Raw genomic sequence first — 24,578 nt, 5'->3', positions numbered from 1 at the left:
TGGAAAGCATGCAAATTAGGCTTCTAATTTAAATGTTGGCAAATTTTGTTATATTGATTTCTCAAAAATATATAGATAAAATAACGTACCGATCAGTTATCTATATATAGATATTTTATGACATCCCTAGATGAAACAAAATAAATTAGACAATTATTCAAATCCAAATGGCAAAACAGCAAAAGTGTAATGATTCAGCCGCAAAAGGATGAGTAATTAAGCAGATAATCACAGACTTTTTTCATCAGTGTTTTCATTTAAACTGTGAAATTCCTTTGCACAGCACTTGAACTGACTAAAATAACTGCAATGTTTTTTTGAAAATGAATAACTAGATTTTCATTTGATTAACTTTGTATTAATTCATTTGATTAGACCAGAACATCCAGAAGAACTAAAACATAAAACACAGAACTTGAAAAAATAAAGTCACATCCAATATGTGCTCTGCAGCTCAAGTGGAACCCCCTAAACATTCTAGCTTACTTTGGTAAGCAACGCTGGAAAGGTATCTGATCCACCACTGTACCCGGATAGCCATGTCAGCCTGGTGCACCTAGCCTGATCTCCACAAATCAATGTGCACACACAACTGAGTTTACCTCCTAGGCAGGGGCAGGTCTGAGCACAGTCTCCCCAAAATCATCTGCCCTTAGCCAGATCACAAAATGAAGGAGGAGGGGGATGGGACAAGAGATGCAGGTGTGCATACCACAAACTCATAACTGGCGCATGCCATTTCTTTTTAACCAAAAATGTTACCTGCTAGCCAATGACTCTATGGCACTGATCCAAACACTGCTTCAATCTTACAGTATATACACACTGTCAAGATCCACATTCACACACAGACACTTTGTCTTCCTTTATCTACATCTCCCACTCACATGAGAAATATTGAGGCAGTCTGAGCCCAGCTTGCATAACTAAAACTGCCTCTAAAACCCATTTGATGGTCAGAACAACTCTTAACCTGTTTCTTAAAGATGGACATAAAATAAATATTTAGTCAGTTTAGCTTGAATTAACAAAACATAGAATTTGGGCACATAACCCCAGACAAACGGAGGCTCTTGCAAGTCTACAGGCCAAAACAATCATACCATAACAGTTTGTTCCCACTACTCAAGGACTACTAAATACCATTTTACTGTCTCTAGAAATGTGTGAGGCAAAGGAACTTAGGAATTCTTTATAGTGGAGACACAGTACATTTACATTTAAACGAATAGCTCACCTAAAAATTTAAATCTCATTTGCGCTTTCACATATTCAAAATTGCCGTTTTGTGACCGGTTACAAGATATGTGAGAACCAAAAATATTTGGGATTGCACGTGGTGCAATACGTCTTGATACACCAAGTTTAAATTTGTTTGAGTGCGGATGAGATTTAAGAACTAATGCAGAAGGTTTTCAGTGATTAACAACTTTAATTACAGACTTTGTTCTTACAAAAAGCCATAGTATATCTTTAGAAGAAGAGAGTCACAAGTTGTTTCAGCTACTTTTATGATGGTTGTATGTCCTTTTGGGAGATTGACAGCCCCTAGTCATTATAAACTTTTCTCAGAATATGGAAAAGAGGAGTGTGAACATTATTCAAAATATGTCATTCCCCTTCTGTCACTCACTCGACATTGTGTCGATTGTAGTGACACAAGGGGTCTTTCTTAAGAGCCTCGTGTACCTCTGGATTTGAGAAAAGGCCAATGAGAAATTGGCAGACAGAATTTGCATGTCCCACCCCCTGGAGATATGGGTATAAATGGAAGCGGATGTGCGTCTGTCAGTCAGATTTTTTCTTCGGAGCCGAGCGGTTGTGCAGCAGCAAGCTGAGTTTCACTAATGTTCCACTCACCTCTTTCCAGCAGCTTTCTCCTTCTCTGCACGCTGTGCAGTCCACGCCCCTGTGCGCTTTGACAGCTTTCACCTGTGTCAGCAGCTCACGTAACATGGTTTAGTGCATGGCGTTTTTAAATGGGACACAACGTCGAGTGAGTGACAGAAGGGGAATGTCATGGTTACTTTTGTAACCTCTGTTCCCTAATGGAGGGAACGAGACATTGTGCGCTCCTTGCCACGACACTAGACCTACCACTGTAAATGGCCGAACATTACTCTCGGTTCCTCAGTGCAAAAACCTGACTGACAGACGCACGTCCGCTTCTATTTATACCCGTATGTCCGGGACATGCCAATTTCTCATTTGCCTTTTCTCAAATCCAGAGGTATGCAAGGCTCTCAAGAAAGACCCCTTGTGTCACTACAATCGACACAACGTCTCGTTCCCTCCATCAGGGAACGGAGGTTACAACAGTAACCAAGACGTTTTGTGTTCCACAGAAGAAAGTAAGTCAAACATGTTTGGAATGACGTGAGAGGAAGCAAATAATGACAGATTGGTATTTATTTATTTATTTAGGTGTCCTATTAAGGCATTTAGCAGAAGCACTTATCAAGAGCCAATTTCAAAAAGTGATTTAGTGATAAGGTATGAATACATACTGAATTGCTTGTAGGAGAAATTTCTCCCTTTGTGCTGCAAGCTTACACATCACCACACACTCTCTACTCCCTCCCACCATGCTTCCCTACATTGACCTTCCAGAATTTCAAGGAGAATTGATTTTGTTCCTCTTTTTCTGAAACCTTAACAACAGTGGGAAACAATGTCATACCACCCATAAACATCTACAGACCATCGTTCATTGAATTATAAACAATGAATTCTGTCTTTACACACACACACACACACTCTCTCTCTCTCTCTCTCTCTCTCTCTCTCTCTCTCTCTCTCTCTCTCTCTCTTGCCTGTCTCTTTTTTTTTTCTAAACCCGGCAGATATGAGCTTCATATTTCATCCAGACTTCCAATTTTTCAAGGATTTGAACTATTGATAAATGGGAGCTGTTTGTGGATGTGTTTATTTATCATCCAATTTTGTTGCCGTATTTCGTAAATGGCCTCATTCAAAGGATGACCCCATATAGTTGCTATTGTATGTGTGGGTGTGTGTGTGTGTGTGTGTGTGCAGTACATAACCAATTTATTTGTATTATTTCATATATATACATAATTGATTTGCTTTTTTATATAAATGTATTTGGGTTAGACTATGGCATTTATATATGTCCTAATACATGTCCTAATTTACATAAATTAGATAAAATATAATTTAGGCAAGTAAAGTTTGTGTGTCAGGTTGTGCCTACTTTGTGATGACCAAATGCCCACAATTGGACTGTCAAAAATCACCTACATAGTGGGGACCAGCCAATAGTCGGGATTTAAGAAGAAAAATGCGTAATAAATATTCTAAATAATATCTTAATGTAAATCTAAAAATGCAAAAAGGTTTCTATGAGGGTTAGATTTAGGGGCAAGAAAATCATTATTCATCCTATAATCATTTGCTCAGTATAAACACAACAAAGTCATTGTAGCCCCTAACATGAAAGAGAAACAATCATGTGTGTGTGTGCAGATAAAGATACAATTGGGACCTTTTCATCTCGCAGTCCAGCACTCTACTGGGCCACACACAGCCAATAATGTATTTCCGCCTCCCAGAGCTCCTGTTATTGACAATTCATTAGTGTCTGTTACACTCACTATTGACAGTCTTCTATCACCCAGCCAGTCCAGCTGTCCGGCCAAGAGTAATGGCTGGGTTTGAAGGGGAGAGGAGGTAAACCAAGATCTAGGTGTGCTTTAAAGCTCAAGTAGAGTGAAGATCAAGTGCAGTTAACCTGACACATGGAGAAAGAATAAACTGAGCTCCTACGATGCACACAGCAGACCTGTCTAAGAGGAAAACACACAAGTTGTTTTATTGAGTAATCATTTTCCCCTACCTGGCTGATTTATTGCACCGATCCCCATTTCTTAAAGCTGAAGTATGTTTTCTGTGTTAAAATACTTTCTCAGCATATCCCAGTTTAATATGCAGAGACAACTATAAGTAAGCCATTCATAGGCTAATTTTCTCGAAAACTGTAAACACTTTCGTTTGTTTTGAGCGACCCCCTTAGGCATTTTCAGAAATCTGTTTTGAAAACGATGTTTATATTTGCAATTCCGTTTGGTGGCACCAGTGGTGCAGAAATTACATACTTCAGATTTAAAGATCCCATGAAATCTCTTGACGAATGTTAATGCATTTTCTTCCAAACAGGAAGATTTGGTTGGAAATGTAGACGGGATCTTCCTTTTTTTAAATAGCCAGTAGTCTGTACTTCAATTGAAGGAATCATTTTGCTTCTTGCTAGACATTGCTGGTGGTATTTGGGGAGGGAGAGGGAGATTCATATTTGAAAGAACATTTGATTGGACAAAAAATTTTTAGTTCAGCATGAATCATCAGAATTTTTCATCTATATTCCCAGATGAGAAAAACACCTGCTGTATACACCGAGTAGGTCCCCCTCGTGCCGCCAAAACAGCTTCAACCTGCAGCTCAGAATAGCATTAGATTGAATGAGATTATATTCTTCTCACCACAATTGTACAGAGCGGTTATCTGAGTTTCCATAGAGTTTACTCAGAATGGTGCCAAAAACAAAAACATCCAGGGGCAGTTCTGTGGATGGAAATACATTGTTGATGAGAGAGGTCAACAGAGAATGGCCAGACTGGTTAGAACTGACAAAGTCTACAGTAACTCAGATAATCAATCAATCAATATTTATTTATAAAGCACATTTAAAAACAACCATGTTTGACCAAAGTGCTGTACAGGGTAAAATGGTTGTTACAAGAAAATAAAACATACAAAGTAGATAAAAAATAAAATGAAGATAAAACAGGTCACAATAATTAAAGAGTATTGACAGCCAAAGAGAAGAAATATGTCTTTAGAGTAGACTATTCCATAGTTTCGGTCCAGCGATTATATATGCTCGATCACCACGTATTTTTAGTCTAGATCTAGGCAAAGAGAGTAAACCAAAATCTGAAGATCTCAGAGTTCTAGGAGTATAAGGCTGAAGCAAGTTTGACAGATATTTAGGGGCAAATTATGTAGTGCTTTGTAAACAAACAGTAAAATTGTGAAGTCAATTCTGTAGGAACCGACAGGAAGCCAGTGCAAAGCAATTAGAATAGGTGTAACTGACTCGTACATGCGAGTCCCCGTGATAAGTCTGGCAGCTGCATTTTGTCCCAGCTGTATACGAGAGAGGGAAGACTGAGAGGCACCATAGTAAAGAGAATTACAATAATCGAAACGAGATGTTACCAAAGCATGAATCACAGTTTGAAAGTTGCACGCGGATAAAAACGGTTTTACTTTGGTGAGAAGGCGAAGATGAAAAAAGCATGACTTTACAACTGCACTGATCTGTTTATAAAATTTTCAATTGTTATTAAATTGTACACCCAGGTTTCTGGCACATTGTGTTTTATATGGGGCAAGAGAAACTAGAACGAGATAACCGCTCTGTACAATTGTGGTGAGAAGAATAGCTTCTCAGAATACTGTTCTGAGCTGCAGGTTGATGCTGTTTTGGTGGCACAAGGGGGGCCTACACAATATTGGGCAAGTGGTTTTAATGTTGTGGCTGATCGGTGTATCTGCTCAAGGTTAATTTTGTTAACTTTTATAAGTAGACTAGGACATAGATCACTTCAAAGCTAAAAGACAAGGACTACTAGCCACAAAGCCCCTATTTGGTCAATATATCCTGTTTTTGGTAATATATATTTAATTTTGTTGATTTTTTTTGGACTGAAATCTAACAAGCTGAGACTAAAACAAAGCCATTTACAGAGAATGCAAACTTAAAGTTTGATTAGGTTATAAAAAGGGAAAAGACTGTGCAGTGGCTAGCCAGCAGTAGTTCAGCCAAACCACTAACAGGTGCTTAGCTTTAATGGGTGCTGAACCACACATAAAATCTAACTGAAGGCTATCTGTCCAAAAGAAAACAGCACGGGATGAACAAGGTGAACAACACAGGCACAGCATAAACCCTGCTTCAGAGTTTAAAAGTGGATTACGTTTAGCATAATACATTATACATTCTGAGACTGCCACAACAGACTTTGAAAATAATAAATTATACATGAGCCAAAAACAAGCTTTCAGAATTATTAGCAGAGCAAATCCAGATTTGTTGGTAGTCACTTTCCAAAAGTATTGTTTTGCATGTTATCTAAAGTATATACTTATACTTACATTATGCTAAATCAAACGTACAAATTTACCCATAAAATTTTTTATCACAAATGAGGTCTTTTTGATACTATACGTAAATTGTTTCTCCTAGACTGCAATGTGATTAAATGGAGAGCAAATGGAGACTGCTGCTTCTCAGCGACCTTATGTGAAATAGACCGCATTGATCTCACATGTCTCCTCTAGAGTTTCAGTCGATATCTCAACATTGTCACAGACTGTTCAGTTTTGCAATGATAACAAGTCTGCAAGTAAATGTGAGTGATTTCAATATGAACTAATTATTCTCCTAAAACCAAATTATCTGTGCTATGCTATCCACATAAATCTTATAGCTCTACACTTTTAGGTATGTCAACAACTGTCATTGTTGTCTATTTTTATTCCTCCTATAATTAATTATTGCAGATTTACTGTTTTAAACACGTAGTTATTGCTGCAATTCCATTTGGTAATGCTTGTGCAGAAATAACACAAAATCAAATATGGCAGCTACAACGATAAAATCAAACCTCATTGGGTCTCATCATTACAAATCGTGCACATCATGACGTGTAGTCTCAAGACGTGATGAGAACCAATGAGTTTTTCTGTTATCAATGTTGCCACCATATTTTATATGAGTGCTTCATTAATGATTTGACTTGAGAGTGAAGACTTTCATTTTGATTGTAGGAATAAAGTGATCTCATTACTTTTACGGTAGTTTTATGGTGTGCTATTTTTTTCCATGATTGGAGTCACTATTCACTATCAATATGGCAAAAAAAACCTGTGGAGAAAGGCTAAATTCAGCTTTTGTGTTCTATGAAAGACAGAAAGTCATACAGGTTTGGAACGACACGGTGAGTAAATAATGACAGAATTTTCATTATTGGGTACATTTCTTTAAGTCGAGCCATAAGATGCAAAATTTGGCTGATATTTGGACTGGACTTCAGAAGACATATTTTATAATTGCTGTGTCATTCTCTTCCAGCCATGCAGAGGAGGTAAAAAAAAATGCTGAGTTACTCAATCAAACACATTTCGTTTCTTAACCTCGTGGGACAGGTGAGTGTAAAGGATGACCACAGCAAAAGAGAGAGCGAGAGAGAGAGAGAGCAGGTACGGTGGGAGGGTTGTGTACGACAGATAACCAGGTCGACAGTAAGCGTGAGAGGACGTTGTATAAGAAAGACAAATGTGCTTGCAAGAACATAAAATCAGAGAGACAGGCAGACAGAGAGACAGCCAACACATTAGAAGAAACTGGGCAGTGTGCCCAAATGTCACAAAACACAAAACAGATTGCTCTTGGGGAAACAAATAAGGGACTCCACATGTAAATACAGAGAAATATTCTACCTCATTCTTTCGTTGTGTTTGGTACAGCCCTGAACTGAAGGAAATCATTGGTGTTAAGTGGATAGTTCACCCAATAATGAAATGATGTCATCATTTACTCACCTTCTTGTCATTCCAAACCAACAGGCCTTTCTTTTGTCCCCAAAACACAAAAGAAGACATTTAGCAGAATGTTTACACTGCTTTGTTCCATGAACTGAAACGCGTATGGGAACAGATGCTGTCGAATGCCATAAATGACAAAAAGCACCATAAAAGTACCAAAAAGGTAGTCCAATGGACTTTTTTCCATTTTATATTTCCCCAAATTCTTTTTATTTTTTACCAAATTCTGTGTTTTCTGTTTTATTTTTTTCTGAATTCTGTGTTTCAGAGTTTAATTTCATTTTTTTTTAACTGTCTAATCAAATGAATCCATATAAATTAAATTAAATAAATTTATTATTTATTTAAAATTAAAAAACAAGACAGTTACTTTTCAACTTACCAATGCATTATTTTTATCAAATGAAGTGCTTGCAGATCCTCACAACACATTCCGAAACTCAGAAAAAAGTTTTATTCTTATTATATTTATTAATATTACATTGTATATTACATTTTAACATACAGTAGTAGTATATTTATCTAGCATTTTTTAAATAAATAAATATATATATATATATATATATATATATATATATATATATATATATTATTTTTTTTTTTTCAATTTCACATTGCTTGTTAACGGCTAAGCAGTTCGCTATATGGCTTCATGTGCTTATTAAACCACTAAAGACTGCAATTTAATTATATAAATATATAGTCTGCATGTGCTTCATGCTTAACAGTAGATTAATGCTCTGCTGGTTGTCATCTATTACACACATGTTTTGGGTTGATTATAAAAATGTATCAGTGCATGAATGGCTGGCTTCACACATTAAGGGTGTGTGAAGCATGTGAAGCATGCACCCAATCCGGACTGCCTTTTGTGGACTAATCATCATACTTGCGTATCATGATTTTACTTTGAATAAATGTGCAATCATACATTAATTTAACTAAAATATTTCAAATTCGGTGACATTCCACGTTTAATAATTAATACCGTTTTTATGACTGGATTCTGTCTGTGTTTTCCATATCTCAGAAATCATAAGATTAAGATTCAACTTTATTGTGCAGTGTACACATACAGAGCCAATGAAATGCAGTTGTTTTTCGCATATCCCAACTAGCTGGGGTCAGAGCACAGGGTCAGCCATGAAACAGCACCCCTGGAGCAGATAGGGTCAAGGGCCTTGCTCAAGGGACCAACAGTGGTATCTTGGCGGTGCTGGGGCTTGAACACCCGACTTTTTGGTCAGTAACCCAGAGTCTTAACCGCTGAGCCACCACTTTCCGCCCTATGTATTCAAGTCCCTTGAAACCATACAATATCTTTGTGAGGAACAAAGAGAAATATAATGTAACAGCATTTGAATATGCACCAGTGCAAGTGAGATTTCAGAGCTATGGAAAAGGGGAAGGTTTATCAGTGATTTTATCAAACTTCATTCTATTCTTAAAATAAAACAATGATATGGCTTCAGAAGACTTGAAATATGGCACTTTTATGGTCCTCTTTGTTATATAGAGAATTCAACAGTGTATCATTCCATACAATTTAATTGTATTGAACAGAGCAAAATGAGCATTCTGCTACAAGTGCCATATGAACATTCATGAAGTCTGAATGGGAGGGGGATGTTCTGACTGCTGACCACAATGGAAACTCCACACTGGGCAGGCGGCAGTGAATGCACATCACACTGCAGCTGCTCAGGTTACTTACCTTTCCTACAGCAGCCAACCCCGCTCTTTGTCTCAGTCCTGCTGATGAAAACACCGGGGCCAGGCTGCATGCCATGGCTCCAGACAGTCAGTGTGTGTGTGTTTATGGCACTGTGGTCTGTGGAAGAGACTGTATTGGTGTACTTCTGTCTGCACTGAATATAATCATTTTATGAATCTGTATTTTTGTCTTGTTTTCCAATCAAAATATTGAAACATCCTTCAAGCAAGATTAAATAACTTGAGAACCAAATTGACATTAGAAACTAAGTCTTGTTTTATTTATTTGTTTTTAATAGGGACAATCAACGTTAATGAATATCAGTATAAAATTACAAGATGTAAACATGCTGGATTTTGGCAACATTGCTAATTTACATACGTAGTCCCTAGGCAGGTAACAAAAACATGATTTTTTCACTTGTTTTGACTATAAAAACTCTTCCAGTACAGTAAGACAAAATACACATGTTAAAAATACATTCAAAACCTAAATATCTTATGCAGTGTTGTTTCTAAAATAAGATAAATCTAATCGATCTTGTTTTAATGATTTTTAGATATTTTTACAGTAAAACAATACAAACATTATTATCAAGAATATGATTTTTGCCCTAATATCAAAGATCTTACTAGAAAAAATTAATTATGATCCAGTGTGAATTTCCTTGATAAAAAAATATGATCGTGTCTGGGGACAAGTGCATGTAAAATGGCAACAAATAGCATTTTAGCTTAGCATAAAGCTGACAATTTACACGAGGTTTATTTCTATTTCTTCTGCTCTAAACTTACTTCAAATTTACTTCTCAGTCTACAAGTATGAATGTAACACATTATAAGAAAGTGTTTCACCGCTGTTAAAATACACTTTGGATTGTATCATTTATAAGTACACTGCTGTTCAAATATTTGGGGTCACTTGACTGAAATGTTTCTAATGATCTTAAAAACCTTGTGATCTGAATGAGTATTTGTAAATGCTTCAAATTAGTTTTGTAGACAAAAATATAATTGTGCCAACATATTAATTGATTTCATAGCAAAACTAAAATTGTATTTAAAACATTTTTTAAATGGATGACTTTGACCAAATAATAATGAAAAGCAGCCAATAAGTGTCAGGCATAGATTTGAACTCCTTCAATAATGTTTAAAAAGCATCCCAGGGTGAGACCTCAAGAAGTTGGTTGAGAAAATGCAAAGAGTAAATTTCTGCAAATTCTAGGCAAAGGGTGAATACTTTGATGATGCTAAAATATCAAATTGTTTTGATTTATTTACATTTTTCATAGTCACAACATAATTCCCAGTTCCATTTCTGTCATTACATGGTTTAGATGACTATTCTAAAATGTGAAATAAAATAAATAAATAAATAAATAAAGAATAATTGTTAGGAATTCCTTGTCTTGTTTCACTGTTGCCCTTTGTCTGCCACCTTTGCATTCCTTAGTTTTCACTTTTGTCTTTTGGTTAGCCTTCGTGTTCACTTGTCATTGTTTAGAACTACACTTCCCAGAATCCACCTGCCATCATCACTGCCATTTTGTTCATTGTTTTCACCTGTATCTCATTCAGTCATCACTCACTGTGTATTTAAGCCCTGCTTTTTGTTCACTCCTTGTCGTTCGTTGAATGTTGTTAGCCTGGTGTGTGTTCCCTGCCTGTGTTTTCTAGTTTTATGTTTATTTCCCCATTGAGGGTTTTCCTTTGTGTTTTTTCTTGCTTGTTTATTTAATAAAGTGTAACTGCGTTTAGATCCGCATCTCCTCGTCTGCCTTGCTGCTCAATCGTGACAATAATAAGTGACCCTAAACTTTTAACTGGTAGTGTATACATTTTTCCATCTGAAAAGTCTAAATATTAAATTAAACAAAGCAAATGCAAAGTAATCTCTTCGGGAATCAAAATACGTTTTGAATGTAACTGTATTCTGATTACCAGTGATTTAAATTGTATCTGTAGTGGAATACCGTTACTTATATTTAGTATTTTAAATATGTATTCCCATTACATGTATTCAGTTACTCTCAACCCTGTCTTCAATGCATACAGTTACAGATACAACATACTCAAGTAGAAAAGGGCAAAATACATTCTACAACTTGGGTCATGGGAGATAAAATTGATTTGTAGAATGGTAAAAAGTTAAATCCACAAATAGAGAAAGGCAATATACATTGTGCAGTATGCCAAGTTATAAGTGATCACATTTGCCTTAAGACATTGTTTGAGTTAAACCTTAAAAGTGGAATATGTAGAGCACTCCCTTATTGCAACTGATAGGCTATTCCAATATTTACTTCCCTTTACTGACAGCACTGTTTTTCCAAATGTGGTGTGCCTATGTGGCAACTCACAGTCCCTTCTAGTGATGGCCATGGTGCCAATGCCACTGTTAGACCTCTGTTTAATGAATTCATTTAAAAGGGATGGGGCAAGCCCATGCAAAATCTTATATATAAAACAAGCTTATTTTAAACTTTTATAATTCTCAAATCTCAAAAGATAATATTTTCCCAAAATGTTACAATGACAAAATGAGAATGTTTTTTTTTTTTTTAGCAAAAACTTGCATGGCTTTCCGTGGCATCCCAAAAAGTGTTGTACAACCTGTAAATGCCCAACTAGTGAAGTAATACTCAATGTGGGAAAAAATCATTACGTGCAGAAACATCATGGTGGCATTAACAGTCAAAAATGGCCTAATTTGCTTAACATTTTTTAAATTACATTTTATGGTGTTTGACACCTGTAAAACAGTTCAAGGATGGGCAAGGAGGAGGCGAGAACCGGCTTGTCAACATAAATAATAATTTTATGAAAACTCAAACCAAAACCATAAACAAACACACATGCAGACATGCCTGTAATTTCTCTCTCTCGAACAATCGTCACCGGCCGCCTTTATCCCTCACGTGCCTCATCAGGCCGATTGGGGACCGGGTGCGCGATATTCCGACCCGGTCCCGCCCCTCTGCTCCACAACACCTTTTTCACATGGCTTTTAAAGGGTAATGTAAAGTCCAATGTGATCCCAAGATACTTGAGCTCATTTACAATATCAAGCTCCTCTCCTCTCAGAAACACATTAGAATGTGCCATGTCTACTGGTTGTTTTGTAAACATTATACACACCATTTGTTTGTTTTCAATAATAGACATGATTTAGTGAGCCAGTCCGGCACATAGGTCATTGCAGAAATGAGAATTGAGGATGCTTTTTCGATATCATTTGCACGTGTATAAATTTAATTGTCATGGTCCTGTCACTCTGTCAGTTTAGGTTTTTGTCTGACAGGACCGTGGCAACATCGTTCCATGTTTGTCACATGTTTCATTTTCTGTCTTTGTGTGAGCACACAGTTTCGGTTGTATTCCCTGCCATGCATTCTTTGGTCAGTCTTGTTTCATGTCGGGAGCAAGGTGTTTGGATCCTGACTTCCTGACTGGTTTGGTTGCAGTCTGTGTTGGGATCCGGACACTCATGTTCCATTTCTGTGTTATTGAAGTTGGTGCTTCGCACTCATGTCATCATGCACTTACGTCAACAGTTTGTCTAGCTCTCGCAAACGTGGGTGCAAGGGTCGCGAGCTGCCTTCATGTTGTACTGAGGTTCTGAGGCGTCGGGTGTGTGACCGAACTCTCGCACAGGTGTCCTGTCTTGTTTTTGTCGCCTGCTGTGTGCATCACGTGCCGTTTGCCTTGCTCAGACTTCGTTTAGTGAGAGAATGCATGGCATCACTTTGTTTGGCATAGCTACGGATTCTTGCTTCTTGTTTGTCGGTTGGCATGGCCGTATATTGCCTTATTGCCTTGACTATGTCCGCTCAGGTCATTCAGGTGTTTTGTTGTCTTGTGAGAGCACGTGGCTTTGATTCGGTATCGCTGCATGTCTCTCTGTCTTGCTTCATACCCCGCCTCCTTGTTTTCATTATAGTTTATTAGTCACACCTGCCCTGTAACAGGGTGGAGGGCGGGGATAGGTTATGATTATACACACCCGGTCCCTTATCAGGCTAATTAAGAGGGATAAAGGGCGACTGCGGATCGTGGTGCAAGAGAGAGAGATCGTTTACGGGCAGCTGACCGTCGTGTGTTGATGTTTGTGTCTTCTGTTTAAGTTTTTCATTAAAATATTATTTATATTGTCAAGCCGGTTCTCGCCGCCTCCTTTCCCTTATATCCCTTTACATGGGAGTTTTGGTTTGTTTTTGCACTTTTAGTTCTATTAATAAATCCTTTGTTTTTATAACTTCTGCACTTGAGTCCTGAGCCTCATCATTCCCTCTGATCTTGACAATCATCTGCATACATTTGAATAGTGACATTTTGACATGCATTAGGTAGGTGTTATGATCAGTAGGTCATTAATATAAAGTGTAAATAAAATTGGTCCAAGAACAGAGCCTTGTGGGACCCCTACAATACAGTCAAGATAAGGAGATTTGGTGCTTTCAACACACACACATCACTTTCTATTGGTAAGATATGATTTCATCCAAATAGCTTTATGTGTTAATTCAGATAAAAGACCTGGTGGTCGACAGTATCAAATGCGTTCTTTAAATCTAAAAAGACAGTGCCAACACAGACACTCTTATCCAGTAAACATTTGACTTTTTCTACAAAGACACAGTTTGCTGATCCTGTGGAATGGTGTGTACGGAACCCAAATTGTATAGGATGCAAAAGGGGTTAGCCTTTATCTAGATGTTTAGTCAGTGGCTCTGCTACCCATTTCTCAGCAACCTTAGATATAACCGGGAGAATGCTGATTGGCCAATAATTAGCATATTTGTTATTCCTCAGATTTAAAAATGGGGTAACTCTGGTGACCTCTCAGACTGATGGGACAACTGTTTGTCGAAATGACAGATTTACCATATGTGTAATCGGGTATACTAAGGAATCTTTATACAGTTTCAAAAAGTTAGTGTCAAGCCTGTAGGCATCCTTAGATCTTGGAGCTTTTTAGTGCACCAATAATGCTGGCCACTTCTGTTATTTCCTCTATTTTAAAAATAGGCTGTGCAAAATGAATAGGTCTATAAGTAACATCAGATGAAGTAAAAAGCTGGGATATCTCATCGACTGAATTTAAAAAGAGAGTGGTGGTGTTGTAGTGGTCTAAAGCACATAACTGGTAAACTGGTAATCAGAAGGTCACTGGTTCAATCCCCACTGCCACCACCATTGTGTCCTTGAGCAAGGCACTTAATTCCAGGTTGCTCTGGGGGGGATTGTCCCTGTAATAAAGACTCTGTAAGTCACTTTGGATAAAAGCGTCTGCCAAATGCATAAATGTAAATGTAAATGTAAAAACAATGTTTTGTATTTTGGTTGTATTGTGAATTTGGTAGCTATGGTAATCAGATTTTTCACTAATACATTATTCATTTTGAGTTCAAAATCTACCCATTTTTTTGTTTTGTTTTGTCAACCAATTAATTTGTTAATATTTTGCCAATTTTTTTTTCCATTCCCTTCACACCCTCAATAATGTCCATAAAGAAATTTGCTTAGTCTTTTATATAGTCTGTATTACTGATTTTCTCATTGAGGTGAATTTGTGTTGGCCTATAATAAGACCAGATTTCAACTATTTTTTAAGCAGTTGGTGATCTTTCATAAGTTTCATACATGCATCATTCAGCCTGAGCAAAGTGTTCCCTTTTGTTTTATTTTGACTCCCTCTTCTAGTGAATGACGCAATCACTTTATTAATTTTTGCAATGAATCACAGCCACTCTCTATGTCCCCACTTGTGAGGACTTTAAACCAATCAATCTCTGTCAGAGCTGCTTCAAGGTTTTTCTGTTGACTTTTTGGGACTATACCATAATGGGATGTAATTTTAAATTAATTTAAAAAGCATTGGTTTGTGAGCTTTCTTGAGAAAAATGGTCTGACAGCCCGGTCAAAAGGTTATGGTTCTTAGTTATTCTTTCAGGTCGATTCGTGAACAATAAATCTATTCTAGTTTTTGAATGAGGTGTTATTCTAGTAGGCTGTTCTTTTTTGTGTAAAATTAAAATGATCAACAATCTGTTTAAAAAAATATTATTTCCTTATGATTTCAATTAATATTAAAATCGCCAATAAAAATTATTTCTAGTTTTGAATCACAATGGTTAAGAAGTTTTAATTGGCCATAAAAATGTATCTTTGGTGAGGGTATTCGATACATACAAATTAAGATAAAGGACATTTCAGTAGAAAGAAGGTAGACTTCCACAAGCTTCTCAAAATAAGTTGCTCGTATTTTGGCTCATTCCTCCAGAGAGAACTGGTGTAACTGAGTCAGGTTTGTAGGCCTCCTTGCTTGCACATGCTTTTTCAGTTCTGCCCATGTCTTGAGATTTTGCTTCACTATATCCACATAATTTTCCTTCCACATAATGCCATCTAATTTGTGAAGTGCACCAGTACCTCCTGCAGCAAAGCACCCCCACAACATGATGCTGCCACCCCCATGCTTCACTATTGTGAAGGTGTTCTTTGGCTGGCAAGCCTCACCCTTTTACCTCCAAACATAACGATGGTCATAATGGCCAAAAAGTAAAAAAAATAATTATTCATACCAAAGGACATTTCTCCAAACAGTAGGATCTTTGTCCCCATGTGCATTTGCAAACTGTAGTCTGGCTTTTTTATGGCGGTTTTGAAGCCGTGGCTTCTTTCTTGCTGAGCAGTCTTTCAGATTATGTCAATATAGGATTTGTTTTACTGTGGATCTAGATACTTGTCTACTTGTTTCATCCAGCATCTTCACAAGGTTATTTGCTGTTGTTCTGGGATTGATTTGCACTTTTCGCACCAAATTACATTAATCTCTAGGAGACAGAATGCGTCTTCTTCCTGAGTGGTATGATGGCTGCGTGGTCCCATGGTGTTTATACTTGTGTACTATTGTTTGTACAGATGAACATGGTACCTTCAGGCATTTTGAAATTGCTCCCAAGGATGATCCATATTTGTGGAGGTCCAAATGTTTTTTCTGAGGTCTTGACTAATTTCTTTTGATTTTCCCAAGTTCCCTGAGTTTGAAGGTAGGCCTTAACATCCATCCACAGGTACACCTCCAATTCAGTACACCTCCTATCAGAAGCTAATTGGCTAATTGTCTAAAGGTTTGACATTCTTTTCTGGAATTTTCCAAGTTGCTTAAAGGAACAGTTAACTTACTACATACTGTATAAACTTCTGACCCACTGGAATTGTGATGTAGACAATTAAAAGTGAAAAGCTGACTGTAAACAACTGTTGGAAAAATTACTTGTGCCTCACACACAAAGTAGATGTCCAAAACAACTTGTCAAAACTATAGTTTACTAATATTAAATCTATGGAGTTGTTAAAAAAAAAGTTTTAATGACTAGAGCCTGAGTGTATGTAAATGTCTGACTTCAACTGTAAATATATACCACAGAATATTACATCCCAATATAAAAGTCAACTGTGTCATTACCACCACTGGGGCCAAATGTCTCAACTTGCTCTCTTTTTAAATGCACAAGCGCACACACATGCGGCAAGAAGAGAGAAAGAACGAGACCGTTTAAAGGGCTAAAAGCAGGTGCAGGATAAAAAGAAGAAAAGAGATCTGGTCAAGGTCATTTAGAGTACATTCAGAAAAGATCTGTAAAGGAGCAGTTACGCACTTGAAACTTATATATGGCCACACAAAAAGGGAAGTTTATAAAAGCTAATCACAATTAATCAGTATTTAACAATGCCTCCTGTAATGAAGCATGCTGTTCATCAGAGTGTGTAAGATCGTTTTTGTTTACTGGAGTGTAAAATACAAAGACGTGGTGATCCGACTGCATCTGCAATCTAAAGGTCACCACAATGACAAAAGTCTTTGTTTGAAATATCAACACGTTAAACATCAAATCAGCAATGTCAGAAAACAACTCAATACAACCAGAGACCTGACACTACATGGTCACTTAGCTTTGTATGCAAAGCAACAACATTTTGTAAAACCTCAAATGTAGACGTGTCCATAAAACAGAAGGTCATAGCAGCACCAAGCATATTTGCATTGATAAAATGGTGTCCCTTATAAAAATAAATCCCTTTATTAACAACATTAAAATGGAACACGGGGTCAACATAGATGAACATTTGTTAAAGAACACACAGACAGTACTTGAAAGAGAGAAAGAGAGGCTGAATGAAAACATTCCTTCATCAGACTGAGTAACCTACTTGAAAACATTAATTGTCAGACATGACTGATTAGATTGGAGAGACACAGCTGTAATCCAATGGGTTAATGAAGCCATTAGCCCATCTTTCCAGTCACAAAAATCATTCCCGCCTCTTTTGATAGGAACAGAGCGGCACGTCTGTGCTCGTCTGTTTGTTCAATGAGGCCAAATTCAAGCACTCCATCACAATTCCACGACTCCTTGCACACAAGGATAAACACATGCTCTTTTAAGTTGGAATGTGCATTACCCTAAAGGTGCACTCAGTAATGTTTTCTCATTAAAAACTATTTACTCCTAAAGAAATTCTTAGTAATTTTGAAACAGGAATAAAATAATGAGCAATGACATGAGATGAAGGCTCCAGTCATATCAGTAACCTTATAAAAGCTGTTTTATTCTACATGGAATAGGGGCAGCTATGTTAGAATCACATGACCAGCCAAATACTACTTTCTTAATCTCAGTAACCGCATTGATATTGGACACTTTCACTCTTGGATTAAATGAATCATGGCTGACTGTGTATAGTCAATTTCTACAACTAAAAATGATTGATTTTGAATGATGCTGCATCCATGCCGCTAGGTGTCACTGTAGGTCCAAGATTACACAAACCCAGATTTACTAGTGCACCTTTTAAAAAGAGTCTATAAAAATGATAAGAAGCAAGAATACATTTTCAAATGTGCATGTTTACTTGCACGCTCTTAAACAGATTCTGCTTAATTAGCAGCACCCTTTGTGTAAGGTCACGTAACTGTCTTTAACGTTTTTTTTTTTGTTTTTTTTTGCTGTTTGTTTGTATGTTTATTTTTTGTTTGTTTGTTTTTCACACATAGATTTTTGTCCATTACCCCAATTTTTCTTTGCATGTAAACAAATTAACAAGCATTCCAGGCTTATCCAAAGAGTGAAAGTGTTTGTCGCAAGCCTGTTTACGTTTTGCCATCAAAAGCAGAGAATAACCCGATGATTTCAAATCGCATGTAAAAAAACAGTTTCTTGCAATGTGGAATAAGGTGATTTTGTGTAGTCATTTTCAGTATATTGTGTGCAGGTAAAGACTCATTTTGGCAGATACTTTGATCCAAAGCAAATTGCATTCAAGGTATACAGTGCATTCAAAGTATACATTCGATCAGTTTGTGTGTTTTTCTGGAATTGAACCCCTGGCCTTGTCATTGCTAGCTCCATGCTCTACAACTTGAGCTACAGGACCATACAAACAAGATGATGTGTGTGAATTCTATTGCTAGGCATTGACAGAACATGTTGGAAGTGAAAAGAGTATTCTAGACCGATGGTATCTCATAGGCCAACACATGCTGCATGCTAGAGATTAGAAAGTATACAGCAACATGAGGCTGACTCTGGAGCAGAACCGTACAGCACAACTATAAATTATTTCTGTCTGTAGTAATCATTGTATATGCACACATACATATACATATATACACACAGAGAGAAAGAGAGAGAGAGAGAGAGAGAGAGAGAGAGAGAGAGAGAGAGAGAGAACAGACAGATCACACATTACAAGCCCTATAATCATTTTGCTTGGCTCCCTGCAAAACATACCCTGAGGAAAATGCTGGCTAGAAGTGTAGCAGCTCGTCTGTTAAATTAGCCCAGACATGCATTAAACAATGTTGCCTCAACTGGTGTTCCCTCACAGAGCATTACACAAACAAATAGACACACAGAAACACTTCTTATTATGATATAAAAAACCTAAAGTTAAGTAACACAATGTCTTTCTCTTTGACACACACATGCACCACACAGTTGTGTTGTTGCATTAGAGTGCAGAGGCTAAATTCACTCATCCCCTCCAGGAGTGTGAGCTGGCTCAGATGCTGCAGCCTCTAGTCACCACACACACACACACACACACATTTAGCCTCACAGCAATGGAGAAACTCTTCATAAGCACCCAAAAGACATGTATTGAGGCTGTAAAAACTCTTATGGTGCACTTGAATTAGTTGAACATTTGAATTAGCAAAAACATAATACAATGGAGAAGGTCAACAAATCAACATATTCCCAACATATACCTGACCATAACTCAAATAAATTCTGCTGTAAAGTACTGCCATGGAGTTCAAATGAAGTAGTTTGGTTCTTTTGGTGACTGAAATCTTAACCCTGTCTTGTTCCATCTTTGCATGTTTAAGCCTTTTGAGAAAGGACAATGGGAGTCTAGTCAAAGGGGGAAACAGCTTGTACAGCCAGACACCCACTACTAGAACTGTGACCTTCCCTGTCAGCCCAAATAGATCTTGAAGAAACCGCTTACTCCAAACAATACACTAAAGGTATATGCACATTTAATGTTTTCTAAATAAAAAGAGTGGTATTATGGAAGCTAGAAGGAGTTAAAAGCTCAACTGTTAAGAGTTGATATTTCAAAATTCACTTTTGACTAAGGTAACATGGGTGAAGTGAGTAAATCACCTTACCAAAGCTCTGGAGAAGAATGAAAGGAGAACTTACCCAAGATCATCCTGCAAAACCTTGCTCCTGCTCTCAGGACCGGCTCTCGCTAAAATTCTAATCCTGGAGAGCACAAGTTCTTCTCTGCACTCCTCTGTGTTTCTTCCCCAAACTGAAGTGAGTCAAGCAGCCAGCAAGGTTTAAGTAAGAGCATAACTGTCGTCCATCCTGTGTATCATATGTTCTCTTTCTTCAGGTGAACGAGCAGAATTTAGAGAGGTGGGATCTGCAGGTCTTCTGCTCTTGCCTCAGGTGAGGCAGAGGGCAACGAAGTGGGAGGGCAACAGATTAAGGGAGGGGGGGTCAGAAATTCCGGATTCCAGGTCAGTGAATGAACTAAATTCCCTGCAGACTGACCAGGATGCACAGTGTTTCTCTAGAGCAGACAACAGATGAAAAGTTTCCCTTCAAGAGGAAAATTTCTCAGCAATGCCCCTTAGTAGCACAGTCAAGCCGGTGTCTGCGCTGCTCTCTCTCTCTCACTCTCTTTCTCTATCCCTTCCTCGCTCTCTCTTATTCTTGTTTTAGGGATTGGGTATAACCTAAAGGCACCTTCCCTGCCTGCACTCTGATTGGTGGCAGTCCCAACCAATTGGAGAGGCAGCAGCCACTTGTCATCCTGCAGAGTGGAAAGCATGTAGGCACTGCTACTCTCTCTCTCTCTCTCTCTCTCTCTTTCCCCTCCATCTCTTTTTGTCTCCCTCTCATAATCGGTCTGTTTATGACAGTCGGGATGGCGGTCACCTCTCCATATCTCTTGTCCCTCTGTCTCTCTCTTCCTTCTGACACTGTGTGACAGTGAACTCCTCCTCTATCCTTCCCTCAAGCTCTATCTCTCCTTAGAATGTACTCTTTCTGTTGCAGGAATAGTAATTCTGCTATATTATAGGAGTTTGGGAAAGAGGTGAAAGGGGTGGTAGAGATTGGATGAGATGAAATACAGAGCGACAGAGCGGAGGAAGAAGAGAAGGAGAGAGATTCAACTAAATTCAAACTGACAGTCTGATGACGTGGAGTGACAAGGAGAAAAGACTAGGATGAAAACGAGAAACTAACAAAGGGAGGAGAAATAAAGATAAAGAGACAAATAGATTGAGAGAAGAAGAGAAAGAATAGCATTAGCCACAGTGAGTTCTTTAGTAAAGAACAATTTCAAAACATGTTATTCTCTGGATGAAATGTGCCTCATAGAGAATTCAAAATAGAACATCTTCGGTATGTAAACGATTCAGCTCGGAAAGGCGCAGACAACAGCAGCACAAGCAGAGCACATGGCAGCCTTTCCGATGGAGAAATCCATGCTGCAGGGTAGAATCTACCATTTTACAAGAGCTAGAGAATAAAGAGGTGTCAAAAAAGGAGTTCTCTAAAGCATTAAAATACCACACACAAAGACATGCTCACACACACGAGCCAGAGGCTAGAAAAATCTTGATCTTTTATTTTATCTTCCTGTTTGTTTCCTTTTTTCCCCTCTCTCTGTTCTCCTCCATTGTCTCTGGCTTGTGCAGTGAGTGGGGAGGTGAATACTAAGGAGGCTGGCTGACACTCTCTATACTATACTGCACAGAGACCAAGACATGGAGGAAATAAAGGTGGGTTGGGGGAATTTGATCTATAATCTCCATTATCATAAGACTACAGGTACATTACACAAGCATTCACACGCATGCTGTCATCTGGTCCCAGAGGACACTCATACACACTATTACACCAGCACCTGAGCAAGCAGTCCATAATGAGTATGGACTGGTGTGTGTGTGTGTGTGTGTGTGTGTGTGTGTGTGTGTGTGTGTGTGTGTGTGTGTGTGTGTGTGTGGGTCATGATACGTCAATGGGTAAACACACTGATACAGGTGAAGCTCTTCATACAGATCTTCACTAATTAACTGCTCATTGTTGCAGCTTCACTTAATGATTCACTTTGGAAAGGTCAGGAGGAAGGTCGAGCATACTGGTTCGTCAACTGTGGATACTGTGGATAACGGTGACAAAGCTAACACAAAGCACCTGGCTGTGTATCAGAATGATAGAATGAACATTTGTTGACCTTCTGAGCCTGTGAATGTCAAAGCATTAGTGTTAGGAAGTCCAACTCTTTTGTATGAAATGGTTATTTTAAACAGTTTGTTTCAATTAATTGCTTGGAAAAACTGATTTATCCATGGCTGTATCCAGCGATTTTTCATATTCAAAAATAAAATGTCTGAACAACATGAGACTGCAATTATAGGTCAGTTAATATCTTGTTTTACTGTTTAGTTCAGTGCATTGAATCTTTAATTTAATATTTATTAAAAAAGTGTAAATAACATTAATTGACATAAATTACTATCCAGAGGTCCAGGCCGCCGCTAAAGTGTGACGCTGTCACATTATTTCTGAATGAGAGATAATTGTATACTGCAGAACAGGTTTTGTAGTATTGTATACTGTTAAAAACAGGTTTGTTTTTAGCTTGCTAGCATTGCTCATGTAACGGAGGCCAGCTGGTAGATAGCTGTGCATGTGTATACCTCACTCTCCTGACCTCAAGATGTGCACAACCAACTGACGCTAGAGGCTGTAGCCTTTAGACTCCTTGTTAGCGCACCCACCTCCCATGTCTGAGACGCTGGTTCGAGTCCCGTTCTGAGCGAGGCAAGCAGGGCCGCTTACAATGGTGCCGTGACCCGAATGGGAGTGAGGTTTAGGGAGATGAGTGTAACGGAAGCCAGCTGGTAGATAGCTGCGTAGTGTGTAAACCTCACTCTCCTTACCTCAAGAGTAGCACTAGTGACTAATGCTAGGGTCTGTAGCCTTTAGCCTCCTTTTTAGAGCACCCGCCTCCCACGCCAGAGACGCCGGTTCGAATCCCATTTGGAGCAGGGCAAGCAGGGCCGGTTACACTCACTCCTCTACATTTATCAATTTATCCTTTGCCATATTACAGCATTCTTTTCTTTTCTAATGTTTCAACTGCCTGTTTTTTACTGCACGCACCATTATCTTTTATTTTTTTCTGCTTGTCTACATCTCACATTTCAACTGAGTGCATTAGTTTCACCTCTGTGTTTTACATGTATTATTGCATAAATCTCAAACATCTGCTGATCAGGAGCCAACACAACAACAGCAAACAATTACAAGTAATTAGTCAGGCTGATGGAAAAGGTTAATGAGTTAGAGGCATGCATCCAAACTCTAGTGGAGGTCAGTGAGAAAAGATAGATACTGTTTTGAATGCGGGTAGAACAGCGAGCAACACACACTTTGGTTCCTGCTGTAGAGCCCCCGCAGCAGGGCGTTTGGGTGGCATTTCGTCAGCATACTCGCTCAGAAAAGAGACACCACTCTCCTGTTCCTGTTAGGGTTTCCAATCTATTCTCCCCACTCAGTGATGCACCCACTGAGAATCATGTTGAAATTGCCCTTGTTATTGTTGACTCTATTGTAAGGAATGTGGAAATAGAGTCTCCAGCCACTATTGTTAAATGCATTTCAGGGGCTCAGGCATCTGACATCAGATAATGAAAATGACATATTTGGATTAGCAAACTCTCTTGGAGTCCAACAATATGAGACAGGACCAACTCATTGCCTGATAAATTGGTAGATGTAATTCTATCATATGGAGTTGATTTTTATACTATAGAAATTCTGCTGCAGAGCGATGACACCTCAGATCATTACCATCTCATTAGCTGCGATCAGCTAATGTTACTGAATCTACACCATGCTATTGTTCAGGTAGAACTATTCTTTCATCCACTAAAGACAGCTTAACTAATAGTCTTCCAGATCTATCTCATACACTCAGTAAACCCAAAGTCTAGAAAAACTTGAAGTAATAACAGAAAAGATAAATACAGTCTTCTCTAGCACTCTTGATTATGTCACCCCCCAGTCCCTCAATTAAAGAAAATTTAAGAAAAAAAGCCCCACACCATGGTAAAATTATCACACTCGTGCTTTCAAGAGTGTAGCTCAGAAAATAGAGTACAAGTGGAAGAATACGAAATTAGAGGTATTTTGCGGCGCATGGAAGGATAGTGTATGTAGCTACAGACAGGCACTAAAAGCTGCCAGCAAACTAACAGAAAATAACCACAACAATCCAAGGTGTTTTTTCAGTAAAGTGGCAAAATTTTTTAGGAATAAAGCATCAACTGAACCAGAAATTATATTACAGCACAATAGTAATGACTTCATGAATTCAATCCTTCACGGTGAGAGCTAGGTCATTAAGAGCTAACAAAACTCATCGAAACATCAAAAGTCACAACATGTTTGTTAGACCCAATACCAACTAAGCTCTTAAAAGAGATATTCCTTGTAATCTCAGAACCTCTTATTAATATTATTAACTCTGTGCTATCCTTAGGACATGTCCCAAGATTTATCAAAACCTTTATTAACTCTTTCCCCGCCAGCGTTTTTAAAAAAAAGTTGCCAGCCACCGCCAGGGTTTTTGACGATTTTCGCTAAATTTTAATGGCCCGCAGAATATTTTCTTCCATGAATATATGAAGATGCTAT

General features: G+C 38.1%; 1 protein-coding gene across 2 annotated transcripts in view; it reads right to left on the bottom strand.

Annotated features, from left to right (window-relative positions):
- The window catches only part of LOC127619186 (zinc finger protein 385A-like), a 129,840-nt gene that overhangs the window by 84,273 nt on the left and 20,989 nt on the right, over nt 1–24,578 (bottom strand). Inside the window, exon 1 of one of the 2 annotated variants that reach the window (XM_052091981.1) lies at nt 20,061–20,527. The exons of the other annotated variant lie outside the window; for it this stretch is intronic. Coding sequence (XP_051947941.1) covers nt 20,061–20,070 — 10 coding nt within the window. The 5' untranslated portion in view covers nt 20,071–20,527. Of the gene's footprint in view, nt 1–20,060; nt 20,528–24,578 lie in introns of those variants that run through there. 2 annotated transcript variants of the gene reach the window in all.

This window comes from Xyrauchen texanus, chromosome 25 (assembly GCF_025860055.1).
Source record: "Xyrauchen texanus isolate HMW12.3.18 chromosome 25, RBS_HiC_50CHRs, whole genome shotgun sequence".
Lineage (NCBI taxonomy): Eukaryota > Metazoa > Chordata > Actinopteri > Cypriniformes > Catostomidae > Xyrauchen > Xyrauchen texanus.
Note: the sequence above shows the minus strand (reverse complement) of the source record. Positions and strands in the feature narration are given on the sequence as shown.